General features: G+C 41.6%; 1 protein-coding gene across 16 annotated transcripts in view; it reads right to left on the bottom strand.

The window, feature by feature from the left end:
* Positions 1-19,815, bottom strand: part of RABGAP1L (RAB GTPase activating protein 1 like) — a 719,423-nt gene that overhangs the window by 39,656 nt on the left and 659,952 nt on the right. For 5 of the 16 annotated variants that reach the window (XM_029935105.1, XM_029935106.1, XM_029935108.1 and 2 more), the window contains one exon: positions 11,425-11,518. The exons of 9 other annotated variants lie outside the window; for them this stretch is intronic. In XM_029935105.1, coding sequence (XP_029790965.1) covers positions 11,425-11,518 — 94 coding nt within the window. Of the gene's footprint in view, positions 1-10,498; positions 10,584-11,424; positions 11,519-19,815 lie in introns of those variants that run through there. 2 more of the 16 variants (XM_029935112.1, XM_029935103.1) reach the window with 2 other exon arrangements.

Genomic DNA, 19,815 nt, shown 5'->3' with positions numbered 1-19,815 from the left:
AGCAATAGCACTGCTAGGGATTTACCCAGGGGATACAGAAGTGCTGATGCACAGGGGCACATGTATCCCAATGTTCATAGCGGCACTTTCTACAATAGCCAAATCATGGAAAGAGCCTAAATGTCCATCAACTGATGAGTGGATCAAGAAGATGTGGTTTATATATACAATAGAGTACCACATGGCAATGACAAAGAATGAAATATGGCCATTTGTAGCAAAGTAGATGGACCTTGAGGGTGTCATGCTAAGCGAAATAAGTCAGGCAGAGAAGGATAGATACCATATGTTTGCATTCATAGGTCTTACAGGAGACACCTGGCAGGGGACCATGGGGAGAGAAAGAGGGAAAGAGAGCGGGGGAGAGTGAGGGACACAGATCAAGAGAGACTACTGAATACTGAAAAACGAACCGAGGACTGAAGGGGGAGGGGGAGGGAGGAAGGGGGTGATCATCATGGAGGGGGGCACTTGTAGGGAGAAGCACTGGGTGTTATATGGAAAGCAATTTGACAATAAACTATTTAAAAAAAATAAAGCATATGTATTTTTTAAGTGCTTTTTAAATGTATTTTGACAGAGAAAGAGTATGAGTGGGGGAGGGACAGAGAGAGAGGGAGAGAGAGGATCCCAAGCAGGTTCTGCACCGTCAGCCCAACTTGGAGCTCAATCTCATAAACAGTGAAATTATGATCTGAGCTGAAATCACGAGTCAAACACTTAACTGACTGAGCCACCCAGGTACTCCCTAAAATGTATATTTTTTATTTTTATGTATGACTCTGATAGAATTAAAATATATACATATATATATAATTTTTGTTGTATGTCAATTAATTTTATTGTTTTAAGTTTATTTATTTTGAGAGTGAGAGAGTGTGTGTGTGTAGGGTTGGGGGACAGAAAGAGAAGAAAAGAGAGAATTCCCAGCAGGCTCTGCACCGACAGCGGTGAGGCGATGCGGGGCTCAAATTCACGAACCATGAATCATGACCTGAGATAAAACCAAGAGTCTGACGCTTAACTGACTGAGCCACCCAGATGCCCAATATATCAATTAATGTTAGATGAACTTGACTTAATAATCTTTATCTCACTAATCACACCTATCTGGGTTATTGCCTTTTTATTTTTACTCCATTATTTTGAGTATTCCTTATTAATACTTAAATTTCACGTGCATTATTTTTTTGAATTAAAAAAAATTTTTTTAAGTTTGTTTTGAGAGAGACATAGCATGAGTGGTAGAAGGGCAGAGAGATGGGAGAGAGAGGATCTTAAGCAGGCCTCACACCCAGTGTGGAGCCCAATATGGGGCTCAGTCCCATAAACCATGAGATCATGACCTGAGCTGAAATCAAGAATGAGTCACTTAACCAATTGAGCCACCCAGGCACCCCAGGTTTTTTAATGTTTATTTTTGAGAAAGAGAGAAAGAGGATAAGCAAGTGGGGGAGTGGCAAAGAGAGAAGGAGATAGAGAATCCCAAGCAGGCTCCACACTGTCAACACAGAGCCTGACGCAGGGCTCAAACCCACAACCCATTAGATCATGACCTGAGCCAAAGACGGACACTCAACTAACTGAGCCACCCAGGCACCCCAACATTAGTTATTTTTAATAAAACATACTTCTTCTCTTACATACATCATTTGGTTGGATCTCCTGATTATCAAATGTGCTCTTTATACATTAAGGAGTTTAGGAGCCTTAAAATAGCATAGATCTGAATTGTAACTAGTGGAAAAATAGAACTCTTAGGTAACAAATGTGAAGCACACCATTAATGGAAGGGAAACTTACATGCAGAGAAGAGGAAAGAGACACAACACAGCAGAATGTATGTGCGGAGAATTTTCAACCTGCTCTACTCTCTGCAAAGTACACGACATGGTTTCTGGCATAGGCTGATCTTAGAGAATCGTGCATCAGTTCTGTGAAAACTGGATTCTGAATTTAACTCGAGAGAAGAATCTAGGAGCTACTGGTGTTTCTCGGGGTAGGAGTACTGTTGTCACTTTGGCTGGAATGATTTTGGGTTGTATTAGATTCCAATTCCCCTTTCTGAGCCCTGAGTGTCCTTGGCCCATTTAGGATGTCACCTATAAAATGCAAGTAGTGCCCTCCAGTCATTGTTATGATAAGGATGCCAAATACAGCTTTCCAAACAGGGACGGGAGGGCACTGGGTAATGGGAGGCATGAATGCAGGCGTTCGAGGAGAGGGTTTTGTGCTGGAAGGCTCTGAGCTGTGCCTCAGGAAAGCCAAGGGGAGGCCTGGCTTGGCATTCAGGGTTTTCAGTGCTGCATCCGTACATCTCATGTCCGCTTCCTTCTGCTCTGTGTTTGATCAGCAGTGATTGGCACTGAGAGGAACATGGAGTGCCTGTGTGTCAAAGAATTCCCTAACAGTTTTAAAGCTATAATTTAGAAAATTATATATTTAAGCCTCTTGACAACTCTGCAAGGTATTATTTAGATTTTACAAATAAGGAAACTGACGAGAGGTAACTTTCCCAAGACCGTACAGCTGTAAACAGAGAGTCAGAGCAGGAATCTCAGCCACCACCCACCTCCAGATTCTGTCCTCTTTGACCACTTTTCTCTACTGCTTGGGACCAGTGAAGGCAAAGCTCCCCAAGGAGCTGACGGTCTTGATGTAGAGCCAAGCATGTGTCTAATTACCATATAGTTTTGCAAGTACAATAAAAGGCATAGAAGTACATATGTTCATAAAAGATACAAGGGTGATCAAGAAGACATGTTTTAAGGGGGAGGGGAAGGCACACCCCAATGAGGAGGGTTTTCATTGTGACTGGTTTGTGTAAGCTTTCCTGACCAATTAAAAAATAGCATTTCCCCTGTGCTAAATTTTAACGGGCTAGTCACTTGTCAGATCTATTATTCAAATCTGATTAATCTACTTCTCTATTTCAAAGATAAGAGACACAAAAATATTAATGGATGCAAATGCTGGCACAGTAAACCACTATTAAAAAAAAAAAGGCTGGTAAGATCTCTTTAATGTTTTCCTGGTGGTCAGGAGTCTGAGTGCCTAAAAAATTAATAAGCCAAAGGTACTAGAAATTATGTGTCACTCTTGCTCACTTCAGATAATTTCTTAGAATGAATATAAATGATCCCATTTACTATATTAATCATTCAAGAGAGAGAAAAATAGATAACTATGGGTTATATCTTGGGGATATATCTTGGTGACCTGGGGTGTAGGCTGAGAATATCCATTTCAGAGTTCGTTCTGCAAGGACCTGTCAAAGTCAGGAGAGAAAGCAGAACAGTGGCAACCAGAATTCTGACAGTGTGCGGTAGCCTACGTTCCTGGGAAGACATAGTTGGTAGATGGGAAGGAGTCAAGAGAAGAGGGGCCATGTCCTACTAGGCGTCACTTAATCTTCTTCACAGTGTTCAGCAAATGAGGCTACTTCGAGTCTTGTTGAGCTTTTAATCACTAGGAACATAGTCAATGATAATTTTACCTCACAGGATTAGGGGGGAGAAAAACCTTCAGAGAACATAAAAGCCTATAAATGATAACTAATTGTATTCTTTGTTTTTTAAAGATTTATTTATTTTTGAGAGAGAGATTGCAAGCAGGGAAGAGGCAGAGAGAGGCAGGGACAGAAGATCTGACACATGCTCTGAACTGTCAGCACAGAGCTTGACTTGGGGCTCGAATTCACAAACCATGAGATCAAGACCTGAGTCAAAGTCAGATGCTCAACCAACTGAGCCACCCAGGTGCCCCAATGGTATTATTCCTTTATTGAGGTACAGTTAACATATAACATTGTATTAGTTTCACATGTATGATATGAAGATTCAGGATTTGTATATCCTGCAAAATGATCACAGCAAGTCTAGTGAACATCTATCTCCAAACATAATTACAAGAATTATTTGTATGGGATGAGATCTTGTAAGATCTACTATCTTAAGCAGCTTTCAAATGTGCATTACAGTATTATTAACTATAGTCCCCATGCTGAACATTGCTTCCCTACAACTTATTTATTTTATAACTGGAAGTTTGTACCTTGTGACCCCCTTTCCCCATTTCACCCCCCGCCTCTGGCAAGCTGTATTCTAGGAAGGAATATAATGGTTTCAGGGAGTGGAGACAAGGAAAGTACTTATCTCTTGTACCTCTAACATAGCTCCCAAGGCTTACACATCAAATTACTAGGCATTCTTTTCCTGAGTGCCACACTTGTTTTCATCCTATCTGACATGTTCAGCTTTCCAATTACTCAAGCCTAATGATGCACACACCTGTGACAGGTTCTTGGACTCATTAATGAATAATTCTATGATGTGAGTCACTTTCCAGCATTCATGGCTCACTCCTGAAGGTAGTATGCTCATCAAAGTATCTATGAAAGCTTCTGAAATATCCATTTCTACTTTACTACACTCTAATACAAGGTGTCTATTCACAATGTTGTAGTAATTTTAAGAAACCGTGACATTTTATATAAAATGCTCGTCTCTTCTTTTTCTAAGTTTATTTATTTTGAGATAGTGAGAGAGAGAGACTGAGCAAGAGAGAGAATGAGCGAGAACTCACAAGCACAAGCGGGAGACGGACAGAGGGCGGGGGGGAGAGAGAGAGAATCACAAGTAGGTTCCACACCACCAGCGCAGAGCCAGACTTGGGGCTCTGTCTCATGACCTGAGCCAAGAACAAGAGTCACACAACTGACTGACTGAGCCACCCAGGTGCCCTTTGTCTGTTCATTTCTAATTCCTTGTCTCCAGTCCTATGAGTTTAATCTTGTATACTATTTTTATGCAACTCTGGTTCCACAAAAAGCTCAAGCCTTCCAATCAACAGATAATATTTGGAGGTAGAGTAATTTCTTTATGGTCATTATATGTTGACAACTCCTGTTTTATAGTTTCCAGCCTAGTAGGACTTTTACTGAACTCGACCTACATATTCAACTGCTACCTTCACATCATCTTTTGGATATTTCACATAAGAGACATTTATTTATTTTTTTATTAAATTTTTTTCAATATTTTATTTATTTTTGAGAGAGAGAGAGAGAGAGAGAGAGAGACAGGGGAGGGTCAGAGAGAGGGAGACACAGAATCTGAAGCAGGCTCTAGGCTCTAAGCTGTCAGCACAGAGGCCGACTCAGGGCTCAAACCCACCAACCGTGAGATCATGACCTGAGCTGAAGTCAGACACTTAACCGACTGAGCCCCCCAGGTCCCCCACGTAAGAGACATTTAAACTGGGCTTCATCCACTCTCTAGCCCTAACCAGGTCTCCCAGTGTTCATCTTCTACTCAGATGCTAGAGCCAGAAACCCAGGAGTGACCCTTCCTCCCACTAGGACCATGAAATCACTCACGAGATTCTTCTCAATAACACTGCCCTAGCTCAAGCCATAACCCCCTCTCATCACTGCACTGAGAACTTCCACAGTGGGCTCCCTGCATTCGTCCTTGCTCTGCTCCACACCTTTCTTCCATAGGGCAGCCAACATTTTTTCCAGAATCCAAATTGTTGTCATTCCTCTACCTAAACTTTTCAAATGCTTCCTGCTGCATTTAGGATAAAAAGAGGGATACTTGACATAGCTCTGCTGGTCCTAGAGGGTCTGGTCTCTATCTACTTTTCCCCCTCACTCTCTATGTCTGTATTTTGCAAAAAGTGGGGCTCACGCATCCCAGGGAGTACATGGAAGTATCTAAGTAGATGCAAAAAGTCATTATTAGAATTTCTAGTTCTGTTTTCTAACCTCTTTATCTTTTTAATTTTTATTTTTTAACCTCACCTTTAAAAAAATGTCTATTTTTGTGCCTATTTTATTAAAGTACACATTAATGTATTTTAAAAAATAAAGAAACATATATTGGAAGAATGTGCTTAAATAACTTTTACTGACAGGGATGCATAATCAAGAGTTTAGGGGCCGGTCACCAATCTCTGTTCCAGCCACACTGAACTTATCTTACTTCCTTCTGCACACCAGATTCTGTCCCGTCTCAGATTTTTCGTGTGCTGCTGCTTCTGCTGGGATGGATTCAGCATACTCACCTCAAGATTCTAATGGAAGGTCTAAGGTACGGTTAGGTACCTCCTATTCCATAAAGCTCAGGCAATTCTGCTATACTGTGTGATTCATTGGAAAACCACTGGATTAAAATATCAAGTGCTAAGGGAGCAGGGACAAGCTAGAGAGGCTTTTAATGAACTGGCCTAGGAACATGACCACCAATTTCTATGGGAATATCCAATCTGTGTTTCAAACAACCAATTTATAAATAACCTCTAGGAGAGAATAAATTTGTAAGATTCTGAAGGACTATTTTTAATGTTCTAAAATATTTCAAGAATCTTGGCTATAAGGACAAAGTCAAGTTTTAAAAAGGGAAAAACCAGGGGTGCCAGGGTGGCTCCATGGGCTAAGCATCTGACTTTGGCTCAGGTCATAATCTCACAGTTTGTAAGTTCGAGCCCCATGTTGGGCTCTGTGTTGACAGCTCAAAGCCTGAAGCCTACTTTGGATTCTGTCTCCCTCCCTCTCTCTCTCTCTCTCTCTCTCTGCACCTCTCCTGCTCGTGCACTCTCTTTCTCTGTCAAACATAAACTTAAAAGAAATTAAAAAATAAGTAAAAAGGGGAAAACCATATGCTTCAAGAGTAAACATTTAAGTAATAGAATTATATGTATGGTGGTTTACGGTTGAACAGGCTTATGTTTCAAATTCTCTGTTGAGGGGCGCCTGGGTGGCTCAGTCGGTTAAGCGTCCAACTTCGGCCCAGGTCAGATCTCATGTTTGTGGGTTCGAGCCCCACATCAGGCTCTGTGCTGACAGCTAGCTCAGAGCCTGGAGCCTGCTTCCGGTTCTGTGTCCCCTTCTCTCTCTGCCCCTCCCCCTTTCATGCTCTGTCTCTCTCTGTATCAAAAATAAATAAAACATTAAAAAAATTAAAAAAAAAAATCAAATTCTCTGTTGAATACTAACTATGTAATTTATAAGCAAATCATTTAACCCTCTTATTCAGAACTTCAACTATTTTTTAAAACGGGGGTAACACAAATCACAACTATTATGACCACCTCCTTTTACCGAGCACAAAACGCATGCCATGGCACTGGGCTGAGCACTTCTCATATTTCTCACAAAGTTGGGCTGGGTTTACTGGACCCATTCTACATAATGAGTATAATGAGGAGGACTAAGTAACATGAAGAGGGACCACATAAAAACAGACCCAACAACAGGCCTTTGACACCAGCATCAAGCCTTCGTTGTCACGTGCCCGTCCTCCATCCAGTACAGGCAGTGGTCAAACCCAGGGCCCTGGCTAAGCCCCATCATCGCCTGCTGCAGGACGGCGGAGACACTGTTTTAACACCTGACCAGGAGGCAATGAACCTAAGACACCCGCCACATTACCTAGCTCAGAAAAGTATCAACATCTGCAACCTGAATTTTCTGGGCAACCCAGAAAGAAAGATAAGGTCAAATAGACCCTGAGGTGGCTGAACCAGGAGTTTAATTCTGGGAGAAGCCTGCGTAGAATTTCAGAAAGTCTCAAGAGGGGACAGATTGAAATCATATATTTTTCTGCTCTTTCAGCCGTCTGAAAAAAAGTACTGAGGCATAAACCACCCAGGAGATTTGCAGCATAAAGCAAATTACCTTAAGGTATTGGAATCAGTCGGCACTTAGATGGAACATTTTTGAGGGGCCTATAGCTTCACTGAGAATGCCTTTCTTCTCCGTGTATTATTTCTTTCTTTCTGTTCCCACCGCTTCACATCCTGATTTGTACCCAAAAACGCCGGGTTCTTTCCCTCAGCCACACGCCACATCTGTAGCTGGCTCACTAGCAACTAGCATTCCTTCTCCTGGGTTTTCAATCTATTTTCCTCAGGTTCTTTGCACTTGAAGGAGAGAGAGAGAAAAGACATTTTGCCTGTTTTTCTTTTATGTAATAAGAATTCTCATCTCACTATATCCTCAACTTTAGATTGAATTATGAAAATTCTGCTATTTTTCTCTTTGTGAAAATTAAGAAGCAGTAATATCCGAAGTTGGTGGATGGTGGCTTTTTTATATTTTGGGGGGAAGTGCTCAACATCCTCTGTCATGTCTCAAGTACAACTTTGAATAAGGTTTTGATTAGGGTCTGATCACTTAACATTTTTATTATAGTGTTTGTAAATAACAGAATGACTCCCAAGCACTAAAAAACGAAGACTGTGAGATGGTAGGTAATACATGAAATTTGGTTACATGCTGAATGGTGCTGGTCTGAGTCCAGGGAGTAGATTAACCAGATGTAGTCCCCAAACTGGGCCTTGAGAAGCTGATACAGCGATTCATTCAGACTGAGCTAATTAAGCTTATTTAAAACTAGACAATGATACAGAAGAGAAAGAATGGTGTGGTGCCAAGGAGGCCACTGTTCTTTATTATCATCAAATGTTATGCTCATTACAATAATGCTGACCTTTGCACCACGGAATGCTAAGAAATCTGGAAGAGTACTTTTATGTCAGGTTGTCATTGGCAATTAGAACAAAAGTAAATATGTATCTCTTGCTAAAAGTACTCATAGTGGGTGGAATGCTAGGGACATTTATGCTAGAAGACATTTTATTCAAGACTAATATGCTAAAATAATCTGAGTAATTCTGTCTTTAGAAAGATTCAACTTTAATATACCAGGCTGGGGGCGCCTGGGTGGCTCAGTCGGTTGAGCATCTGGCTTCAGCTCAGGTCATGATCTCACGGTTTGTCGGTTCAAGCCCCGACCCCCTCCTCCAGTCGGGTTCTGTGCTGACAGCTAGCTCAGAGCCTGGAGCCTGTTTCGGATTCTGTATCTCCCTCTCTCTCTGCCCCTCCCCTGCTCACGCTGTCTCTGTCTCTCAAAAATAAATTAAAAAACATTAAAAAAATTTAATATACCAGGCTAAGAAGGACAAAGACAAAGAGGGGGAAAGAGCGAGAACTGGGAGCCTTCCAGTTCGTCTACCTTCAAAGGAAAGTAAGGAAAACTGGTTAATTGGCATCAGCAGAGTATCAACCTGCTTGAGGACTGGACTGCCATTTTTATACATCACTTTTTCAGATGGGAGGGAAAACGTATCCCTACTTTGCATTTTTAAGAATCATCTATTCATCCATTCATTCAACAAATATTTCTGGACTCCCTACTGTGTAGCAGGCATAGCCATCCAGGAACAAATGCACAGTCTGTCCCGTCAAGGAGCTCAGTCTGGTGGGGAGAGTGTTTAAAGACATAATCGTACAAGTTAAGCCAATATTGCACTTACAAAGTAAGGTCTGCACCATGAGGGAGAAGTAAAGGCAGACAGATAATAACGTGCATGGCTCTAATTTTGATTGTGTCTCTGGGGAATGACAATTAGCCTGAGGAGTAAGTTAGCCAGTGAAGAGTGGGGAGAAAGAGTGCTCCCAGCAGAGGGAACAAGGAGTGCAGGATGGGAAGGAGCATGACGGGCTACATGGTTTGCCAGGATCAGTACAAAACAAAAGATCCCTTACTTAAAAAGTGCTAATTTCAAGATGGTAGAGCATTCTCTCTCTTTCTTTCTTTTTGTTTGTTTGTTTGTTTTGAGAGAGAGAGAGAGAGAGAGAGAGAGAGAGAGAGAGAGAGAGTGAGTAGGGGAGAGGCAGAGAGAGAGAGACAGGGAGAGAGAGAATCTCAAGCAGGCTCTGTGTTGTCAGCGTAAAGCCCCAGGTGGGGCTCAATCCCACAAACTGTAAGATCATGACCTGAGCCGAAATCAAGACTCAGACACTTAACCAACTGAGCCACCCAGGTGCCCCAACATGATAGAGCATTCAATCAAGTGCAGGGAGCCTGTGCGACTGTGCAGGCTTGATGCCCAGAAAGCTGGCTCTGGGACAGAGGGCCAGTTTGAGGGACCAAAGGCCAGGTGAAGCGCAGCAGAGAAAAGTCTAGCTGATGCTGAAAAAGTATGAGAGGTACACAGGAACCAACCCAAGGCCCAGGGCCTCGAGGGACCAACCTCACAGACCAACCTACTATGTGTCCTTTACAGTTCCCCAAATAGTTATTAAAGAGCTATTGTAGAAGCCAGGCTGTTATGTAAGCACTCTTCTGGGTGCTAAGAGGAAGACAAAAAAGACAGCCTTTGCTTTTAAGGAGCTTACAAATAATTCTGTAATTTAGGGTGGAATGTGTAAGTTTCACATGAGAGTATAAGCACCAATTTGTGGGAGATTCAAGGCAGGGAGATTATTCACTTGAGGTAAACTGAAATTAGCCGACTTCTTCTGCCTTTAGAGCGATGATTTGGCCATATCACTATAGAAATAGCAGACACACCCAGTCCTTCGACAGGCACCGAACACTATATGCTTTAGATGTATTAGTTTATTTTAGCCCCACATTTATGAGGTAGGTGCTATTACTATCCTCACTTTCAAGAGAAGAAAACAGAGACCCAGAGAGATTAAACAACTTACTTGCCCAAGGTCACACAGCTAGCAAGGTGGGGATTCATTCCATCTAGGCAGTCAAGGTCCAAAGCCCTTGCCCTGAACTACTACTACACTATCCTGCCATTTAAGTAACATGGTTTCATTTTGCTTTGCTTTCAAAACCTATGTGCTATACTTATGCCCCTTTTATTTTTTTCTCCCTGGTCTTCCTCTGTCACTTTACCCTTTCCATCCACTCAGTTAGCCATATGTACTGCCTCAAACTGGCTAGGAGATACACAAGAACAATAATTTTCCTAAAGAGTTTTCCACCTCTATATCTAGAATCAGAACTGGCAGGAACAGAAACGAGAAGTACATTTAGGTGTGAACCTCTGAAAGGAGAGGACACTGGCAGTGCTACTTCCCTCTGCTGCTGATGACAGCCCCACGCATCTTTCTACTGATGAGCACACAGCGTAGATATGGTTACGGACAGTTACTATGACTCCCTGTGGACTGCGAACACCCAATTAACAGAACTCTGGGAACCCGCAGTTTCCCCATGACCCAACACCAGGTCTGTTCCTTAAAGAAGTGAGAAGCGCAGGTATGTGCTCATTAATTCAACAAATACCTACTTTGTGCAAGACACTATGACAAATGCTCTCTGGGATCCAAAGATACCTAGGACACCACCCTTTCATTAAGAAATTCACAACAGGGGCGCCTGGGTGGTTCAGTTAGTTGGGCATCTGACTCTTGATTAGGCTCAGGTCATGATCTCAATCCTGAGATTGAGCCCGGTGTCAGGCTCTGGGCTCTATGTGGACAATGCGGAGCCTGCGTTGGATTCTCCCTCTCTCTCCCTCTCTCTCCCTCTCTCTCTCTCTCTCTCTCTGCCCCTCCCCTACTTATGTCTCTCTCTCAAAATTTAAAAAAATAATAACAATAAATAAAAAGAAATTCACAACAGAGGTGCCTGGCTGGCTCAGTGAGTAGAATAACTCTTGATCCAGGGTTGTGAGCTGGAGCCCAAGTTGGGTATACAGATCAGTTAAAATCCTAAAAAGAAAGAAAAAAAGAAAGAAATTCACAATAAACTTTAAAATTTGATTAGTGCCACGATGGAAATAGAAGACTGGTGCTATTATGGTTTAGAGGAGAATGCTGTCACAAACTCACCAGGAAACTTAGGACAGACTTGGAGGAGGAGCTGGCCTGGAAGCACTGCCCTGCGGGGAGCTTTTGCTCCTGACCACTCTCAAGGTCAGGATCTTTCTTTTCCTTCCTCCCTCCTTCCTTCCTTGTTTTTCCTCTCTGGGTGTCAGTAGTCTCTGAGGACTGGACACAGCAAGGCCACAGGTTCCTCCCCACTCCCGGTCCACTGGGCGGGCAGCAGCCAGCCTCCGTCACGGGAAAACGAGCCGAGGCCTGTTCTGCCCCAGCAGCCCTTCTGCAGGCTTCAGAGGGCCCGGCCGCCAGCACCTCCTGCACAGTCCTTCTAGCCACTCCAATTCGAGACTATTTGACATCCTTTATGCTAATTAGAAAGCCCTCTGGTGTGGATTTAAATAGAAATAGGATAAATCTATAGTGGCTACCTCCTGATTAGGGTTTTCCCAAGGCTGGCCAACTAACCCTAGACAGTATTCCCGTATCAGGTGCTTCAGATATATTTAAAAAAATTTTTTTTTAATTTAGTTTTTGAGAGAGAGAAACAGCATGAGCAAGGGAGGACTGGAGAGAGAAGGAGACACAGAATCCGAAGCAGGTTCCAGGCTCTGAGCTTGCTGTCAGCACAGAGCCTGATGCGGGGCTTGAACCCACAAACTGTGAGATCACGACCTGAGCCGAAGTTGGACACTCTACCGACTGAGCCACCCAGGCGCCCCATGGGGGCTTCAAATATTAATCGAGTCCAAAGTGCAGACTAAAACTAACACACGTTTTATCGCACTGCTGGCTGGAGTAGGTTTAACACAGGTTTTATCACACTGTGTATGTTGGAGTATTTTCACATACATTGCCAAGAGTATAACGAACAGTAAGTAAGACTGTAAGAGGTACAGAGAGGAGCAAGATAAGAAAACAATCCGGCTTATTGGTTATTTCTCTCCTTGTTCCATAAAGGAAGCTACAGGAAACCACTGTAAGCAGAGGCATGATGCTAAAATGTATGGGCCTCCTAACTGTGCCAATGGGCAGTGGTGCCTGCCGGGGCCGTGGGGTCTGGCACCTGCAGAGCAGGCTGGAGAGAAGGTCCTGAAGCCACATCATCGGAAGATCTAGGTCACCACCAGTTGAGGAAAGCACAAACCTATTTTGGTAGTTGCTAGTTTGGTGACCACATTTTCTGAAATAAAAATCAGCCACATGGTCTTAACAGATGTTTGTGTCCATTCTGGATGTGAGAAGCAACATGGAAGATGCATGAACCTAAAATACTAAAAATGTTTTGATTGTTTTGGTAGCTTATAGGGCTTCGAAAACAGAATATCTGTCTTTGGAACTATCTTGTCCCGGTGATGGGAAAAAGTCACTGAGGGGTGTTAAAACAAGGGGACAGAAGGATCTGAACTGTGCTGGTTGAATCGTTCACCTGGAAATGGTGTATCTCTGCTAACTTAGAAGGGAGAATGAAGAAAAGGAGAAAGGTGGCAATTGAAAGAATAGTTCGATATGAAAACAGTTCAGGAGAAAAGGCCTTTGTGAAGAAGGTGACGGTTAGAAATGGAAAGGAAGGTCGAAGAGAACCAGGGGAAGAAAAGTCTTGAAAGCAAGCCTTTTCTGTCATTTCAGTTAAGCCCAATGATCCCTCCCCTCCTTAAACTTCTTTAGAATTTGTCTATACCACTCATTTAAGAATCACATATGGCTGTAAGGAGCTTTTCCTGGGGGTATGGATTTTCCTTATTAGGATACTGTTATGGGGTGATTACGGAAAGACCACCAATGCCCAATAGAAGCAAGGCATAATTTTATTCATGGCCTCATGCTTTTATTACAGCCGGGCCAAACCTGATCTCCCTGGTGTTAAGGAGAAGAGAATGGCCCCGAACAAAGGGGGCAGTGAGATTATATGGACAGAACACGTCATTATTTAGTTAACCAATTACATTCACAGCATTCCTTGGTAGCCAATTACATTGTAATACACAGACGTTAGTTTTGGCGGGAACCTATCATTTTAAGGTTCTTTGTCCCTTTAGAATGACCAATCATAGTCATAGTTAGACACCTAAGAGACCGTGAGAGACAGTGACCAGGTGACTTTCACCTGTGGACTTTGCTTCAGCCAGGTCTTAGTAGAAGGGTGGGGTTACTTAACAGAATCTTGAAAAACAAGTTAAACTTCAGGTTACAATATTCCTTATCGAGTTACATTCTTAGGGTCTTTCCAGATTACCCAATTTTTAATTATTCTCCAGAACGGGAGTTTAAACCGAACCTGTAGACAGTAAGCTCTCTGATATAAATTGACCTACATTTCATAAGTTGACCTATAACAGATACCTTATGGCAAAAACAAACCTTTCTTTATTTAAACTTGGTATCCCTGCTTCAACCTAACCCAGAGCTGAACACTTTTAAAAGACGCCTAAAGCTGATTTGTTTAGTTAAGCATATTCTTAATGTCTCGTGGTATGAATGGATTTTGCTAATTAGTTAAAATACGAGAATAAAAAAGACAGATGAAGACTACGCCCATATATTTGTTCCGAGTATGGGTATTACAGGAAGTATGTGATGACATAGGGCTGATGAGTGGAGAGACACAGAAATCCACTAAGGATATTTTTGTTACCTAAATGAGAAGACTGTGATAACCAATTAAAAATGGCAGTTTTCCTTGATATGTTTGACAGAGACAATAATTACCTCTGCTCTGTGGGGCAATTTCTGAAATGGCACATAAGAATGAGACTATTTGGGAGACTTCTTATGTTAGGGCGACTGGATGCGCTTCCCTAAATTGAAATTCATTTCTTTAACTGGGGGGGGGGGAGGGGAGGAGAGGCACCAAAAAAGTAAAAAAAATCATGCATAGTGAATGCTTAACACATGGAGAATAGATATACATCTGACAATCATAAAAGAATTCTCTAATATCAAGTGAACTCTCTAAAAATTAATCGAATCCTTAGATTAGATTATGCTTAGAGTAGATCAAATGAGAATAACTTGAAATTCGGCTTGGCCACACACAGGGAAAAGGAAAGACCTTAAGATTGGCTTTTTCATAGGCCTGTTTGGGGTCCGTCTATTGCTGTTTACACATGAATGACTGCTCTCCAAAGCTTGGAGTAGAGTGGCATTTATGTTCCCATTTCCATGGCAACTGTGAGGAGGCAAGAAAAATAAGGTATGGGGGAAATATGCATTTCCACCCTCACTTCCTTCCACCCGGCCTGCCCTCCTCATTTCCATGGGAACAAGACTTGAAAGACCTCCAGCAGCTGAAAAGAAAAGCACACACGCTAGATTGCAGCTGTTGGCGTGTCAGCCGAGGGCCGCAAATGACAGTACAGAGCAGCTGGTAAAATTTTTAAATAACGTTTTCCCTAATGAATTCCTTACCGTAATAATTTACAAGGTGGGGGGCTGTATAGCTAGATGAGGAGGAACACTCCAAGGGGCTCCTGGATTTAACATTTTGCTACCTTTCACAATTCCAATATCACACATCATTTTTTAAAAAAGTAATCTCAAAACCCAACGTGGGGCTAGAACCTACAACCCTGAGATCAAAAGTCACTTGCTCTACAGACTGAGCCAGCCAGGCACCCCAGTACACGTCATTTTAAAACAAATGGCTATGGTAGGAAATGCACTGGAAAGAAAAGTGGGCTTCATCAAGTCATTGTGATGTCACAAAGGTCCTCCAAGTGGTGGATGTGGAAAAAGTCATGGAGGAATGAATTCCCCTGAGGGAGGAGAGTGGAAGGAGGAATCTAATTTAACTTAAAAAAAAAACCTACTTAATTGTATTTTATTACAAGAAACTATGTGAAGATCATCAGCTACACCTAGAATTTGAACACATCGAGTCCAATGAACTTGCTGAGATGCAGACTTCTGCAAAAAATTCTACAAACTTTACATTATAGTGTTTGTAAAAACATTACGGCATTTGTACAAAATTCCGTTCACATAGAGTATTGCTCTTCCAATCTCCTCGGCTCCTGAGTTCACATGTTTCTTTAGCTATTGTCATTAAAAGGACAGGCTGGAACTTGCCTAATATGACCCACTTCCCTTCTACATACTCAGGCTTCAGAACACACATTTAACATGGCTTTATAGTTGGAAATCTGTGTTAATAGGCGTTTAGCTCACAGGGAAATATCCTCATTAATAACCGAAATGAAGGCCATCCTTTCAAGCAAATTAAAAGGTTAAAAAAGAAAATTCTTTTTGTTTTACATTTCCATAACTTAATTCTCTCTCTCAGGTACCTTTCTCATTCTTTTTGGAGAGGTTGTTATTCCAAATTGTTCACTATAACTTGGCTTCTACTTACACATGCCTCAGGCAAATTCAAAACCTGAACATAATCTAATACGATTCAACAGAATGGTGTCGAGAGCATTAGCCAACAAGATAAGGAGGACTATTAGCAAAGACCTTTGGGGCCTAAATGGGTCTCTTGTTCTTACCACAGTCTCCAAGGTGACATTTCCAAAACAAGATTATGAGAATAAAGTACAGCGGCTCTGAGTCGGGATATCCAGTTTTCACTGTTGATTCATATTAAGTCTAATTCTGTTTACCAAGAAGCATGTATTGAAAATCTATGTATCACCTCATACCAGGTACTGGTAATGCCAACGTTTATGAGTAAGACAGAGTTTCTAACTGCCAGGTATCTAGTTTTGTAAATTAAGTATTGCTATTTTACAATTAATCTTATAAAAAAATATACAGTAACTCTCTGTCCCCATCCCTCACTACTATAGACCATTATTTACAAATAGGGGCGCCTGGGTGGCTCAGTTGCTTGAGCAGCCGGCTTCGGCTCAGGTCAGATCTCACATTTGTGGGTTCAAGCCCCGCATCAGGCTCTGTGCAGAGAGCAAACTCAGAGCCTGGAGCCTGCTTCAGATTCTGTGTCTCCCTCTCTCTGCCCCTCCCCCTCTCATGCTCTATCTCTCTCTGGACCCAAAATAAATAAAACATTAAAAAAAAATACAAATATGTAAGGACTAGACAAAATTAAGTCAAAATCCATATTAGGTGACTTAATTCATCTTCTAGACTTCATAAATATGGTGGGTAGACATTTATATATCTAATGTTTCTAATCCAAAAAGAGTCAAAGGTATCATAACTAGATATTTTTAAAACTGTTATTCATATGCACTCAAAACAGAGAACCCAGAAACATGTACAAAGATTTTGTGAAAAACAGTAAAAAGGGCCTTTTTTTTTTACAACAAAGAAAGCGAAAAACCAGAAATATCAATCACCTTTTAAGAAGGGGAATCAGCTTTAATTCAAGGAAGCTTTTAGTTTGAATTGAAAATATTTTCAATTCAAGTACTGTGTCAAAATTATCCTTTTTTGTGGATCGAAAAGCTAAAGGGCACAGAATACATCTGGCCCAGGAATCTAAACAAAGAACAGAGTTCTTGGCTAATCCCGGTAAGGTGAATGAAGGTCACAATACTAAACTGACTATGCTTTGTTCGCTAGGATAAATATGACCTTTTTGGCTCTTATTTTCATGCCTTTCAAGAAAAAAAGGTTTTCTTGTCAAGTTGTTTTATTACACAACCTTATTCACTTGAAATGTAAACCTCCACATCAACAGAAGTCAATTTTGTGAAGCACATATTTTCAACATTCTAGAACATGTTACCTACTTTATTGCCCACCCCCACCAGCCTTATTGAGACACAGATGTCATATCACACTGTGTAAGCTGAAGCTGGACAACGTGTTGATTGGGTATTATGTGTCTGCTGGAGTGTGATAAACCACTGCTGCGTTAGCTAACACCTCCATCACTGCACATAATTACCGTTTCTTTTTTGTGGTGAGAACGATTTAAGAACTTTCTTAGTAACTTTCACATACATAATATAATACTTTTAACTGTAGTCACCACGTTGTACACTGGATTCCCGGAACTTAATCATATTACAACAGTTTGAATCATATTACAAAGTTTGAATACTTTGACTTACACCTCTCCACTTCCCCCACCCTCACGTTCCCGGTATCCCCTCTACTCTGTTTCTGAGGATTTGGCTTTGTGAGTTTCCATATGCAAGTGAGAGCATATATTACTGGTTTTTCTTTGACTTATTTCACTGAGCATAATGTCCCCAAGGTCATCCTTGTTTATGCAAATGGAAGGATCTCCTTTCTCATGGCGAAATAATATTCCATTATATACATATATATATAATATATACATATCATATATATATATATATATAGTGCATCTTTTTTATTCACCAATTGATGGACACTTATTTTCCTATCTCGGTTATTGTGAATAAGGCTACAATAGCCATGGGAGTGCAGATCTTTCCCTGAGACCCTATTTTCATTTCCTTTGAATGTATACCCAGAAGTGGGACTGCTAGAATGCATGGTAGTTCCCTTTGTAAGTTTTTGAGAAACCTCTGTACTTTTTCCCATAGTGGCTGCACCAATTCACATCCCCACCACCAGTGCACAGGGTTCTGTAGTGTATTTGAAACTGCAGAAAACATACCCAGTATAAGAGACCACTGGCTCATTAATTTACATTCTCGGATCATTTGTAAGTGAGCTTAAAATCAACAAAAACTGAGGTGCTGCTCTGTTGCTTTGATATTGCTGTTGCCATTTCTGATCCCTGCTTTAACTATTTCTGTTGGGCCTTAGTAAAAAGGTCTCTAAATCAAAAAGACAGAGTTTAATTCTTCAACCAGTTCCTTAATTTTCCCTGGAGGACTGGGCTTTTCAAAGTTGGTAAACTGAACTAAATATTCCAGTCTGACTCCGATGAAAGGCCAAAAATACTGATATGGCTCGAAGACCCTAAATATGGTCCCCAAACACACTCGACAATCAGTGAATCTTCATTATGCAAGAGATAGCCTGGATGGAGAGTGGAATGGGTCTCAACCACTAGTGTGCATCAGAATCTCCTGGAGACTTAAAGCACACATTGTTGGGTGCTATTCCCAGAGCTTTTGCTTGTAGGTCTGAGATGAGGCCTAAATATTTATATTTCTACTAAGTTCGCAAGTGATCCTGATATATTTGGAAACACATCTGGAGAACCTTTGCTCCATTTTCCATCTTGTAGAACAAATTCTTGAGTACTTGTCAGTCATCCAATTTCCTTTCCTGTAAACCAATGAAAATTAGTATAGGGTGGTTTAGAATGGGTAAACTGGGCCCAAGCAACATGAGGGGGGTAACCAAGCAAGGAGGTGGTCCTGTGTGGAACATCAGAGCTCAAGAAGAGCGATGAGAAGGATATTTACATGGAAAGGAAGCCCGGCATGGGTGTGTTGGAGCCCTAGTGGATAATGTCCATGAGCAGTGTACAGTCTGACATGGGGAGTTAGACCCTGAGCTGGTTGAGGAGGACACTTTCACATAAGGGTGGGGGGCAGGGGGAGACAGCAGAAATGGCAGACTTGTACATACAAGGGGACTGATCAAATAGGTAAAGATCCGGACTTCTCAAAGTCAGAGAAGGGAGTTATAATAATGGAAAGAGAAAACCAGAATGAACGCTGTCGTGTTGGATTGGAAGTGGAGGTAGTGACACTGGGTCCAGAGTTTTCAGGTTCATAGTTAGGAATCTAGCTGGAAATGTGTGTGTGCATGTGCCTGTGTGTATTCCTTAGCTCTGCCTGTGGAGAGGGCCTGCAAGTAATGACACCCCCCTGGTGAGCACATCTACTCCATAGATCATGGTTTCTAAATAGCATCTTCTATTAAAAGGAACTAGGGCTGTGTGAAGAAATACCTGGTTCCAAAGCTAGAAATAGGGAAGTACAAAAAGAGCTTGAAATATGTTTCAAAAGCAAGTTATGCCCAGAGAATAATGAGAATATGTCCAAAGGACACAGAAACCATACTGAAGGAGCTCCCAAAGACCAAAAAAGCAGTAATTTGATCATTAAAATAGTGACTGTAACAAAATACAATACTGAATAAAACAGGAAAGCATGAGTCCATATAGGTAAAAATGAAATAAACTGGAACTCTGTTAGGCACGGCATATTAACCTAATTTCAAAGTACCTCCCCACATATTAGTTGCAAAGAGGAACAGAGCAACTTTGCATGAAGAACCTGTCAGGAGCCACCTTTACTCAAAATATCAAAGTGGGCATCACCACTAATGAGACA

This window comes from Suricata suricatta, chromosome 3, assembly GCF_006229205.1.
Source record: "Suricata suricatta isolate VVHF042 chromosome 3, meerkat_22Aug2017_6uvM2_HiC, whole genome shotgun sequence".
Lineage (NCBI taxonomy): Eukaryota > Metazoa > Chordata > Mammalia > Carnivora > Herpestidae > Suricata > Suricata suricatta.
The sequence above is the reverse complement of the archived record's forward strand: the minus strand, read 5'-3'. Positions and strand labels throughout refer to the sequence as shown.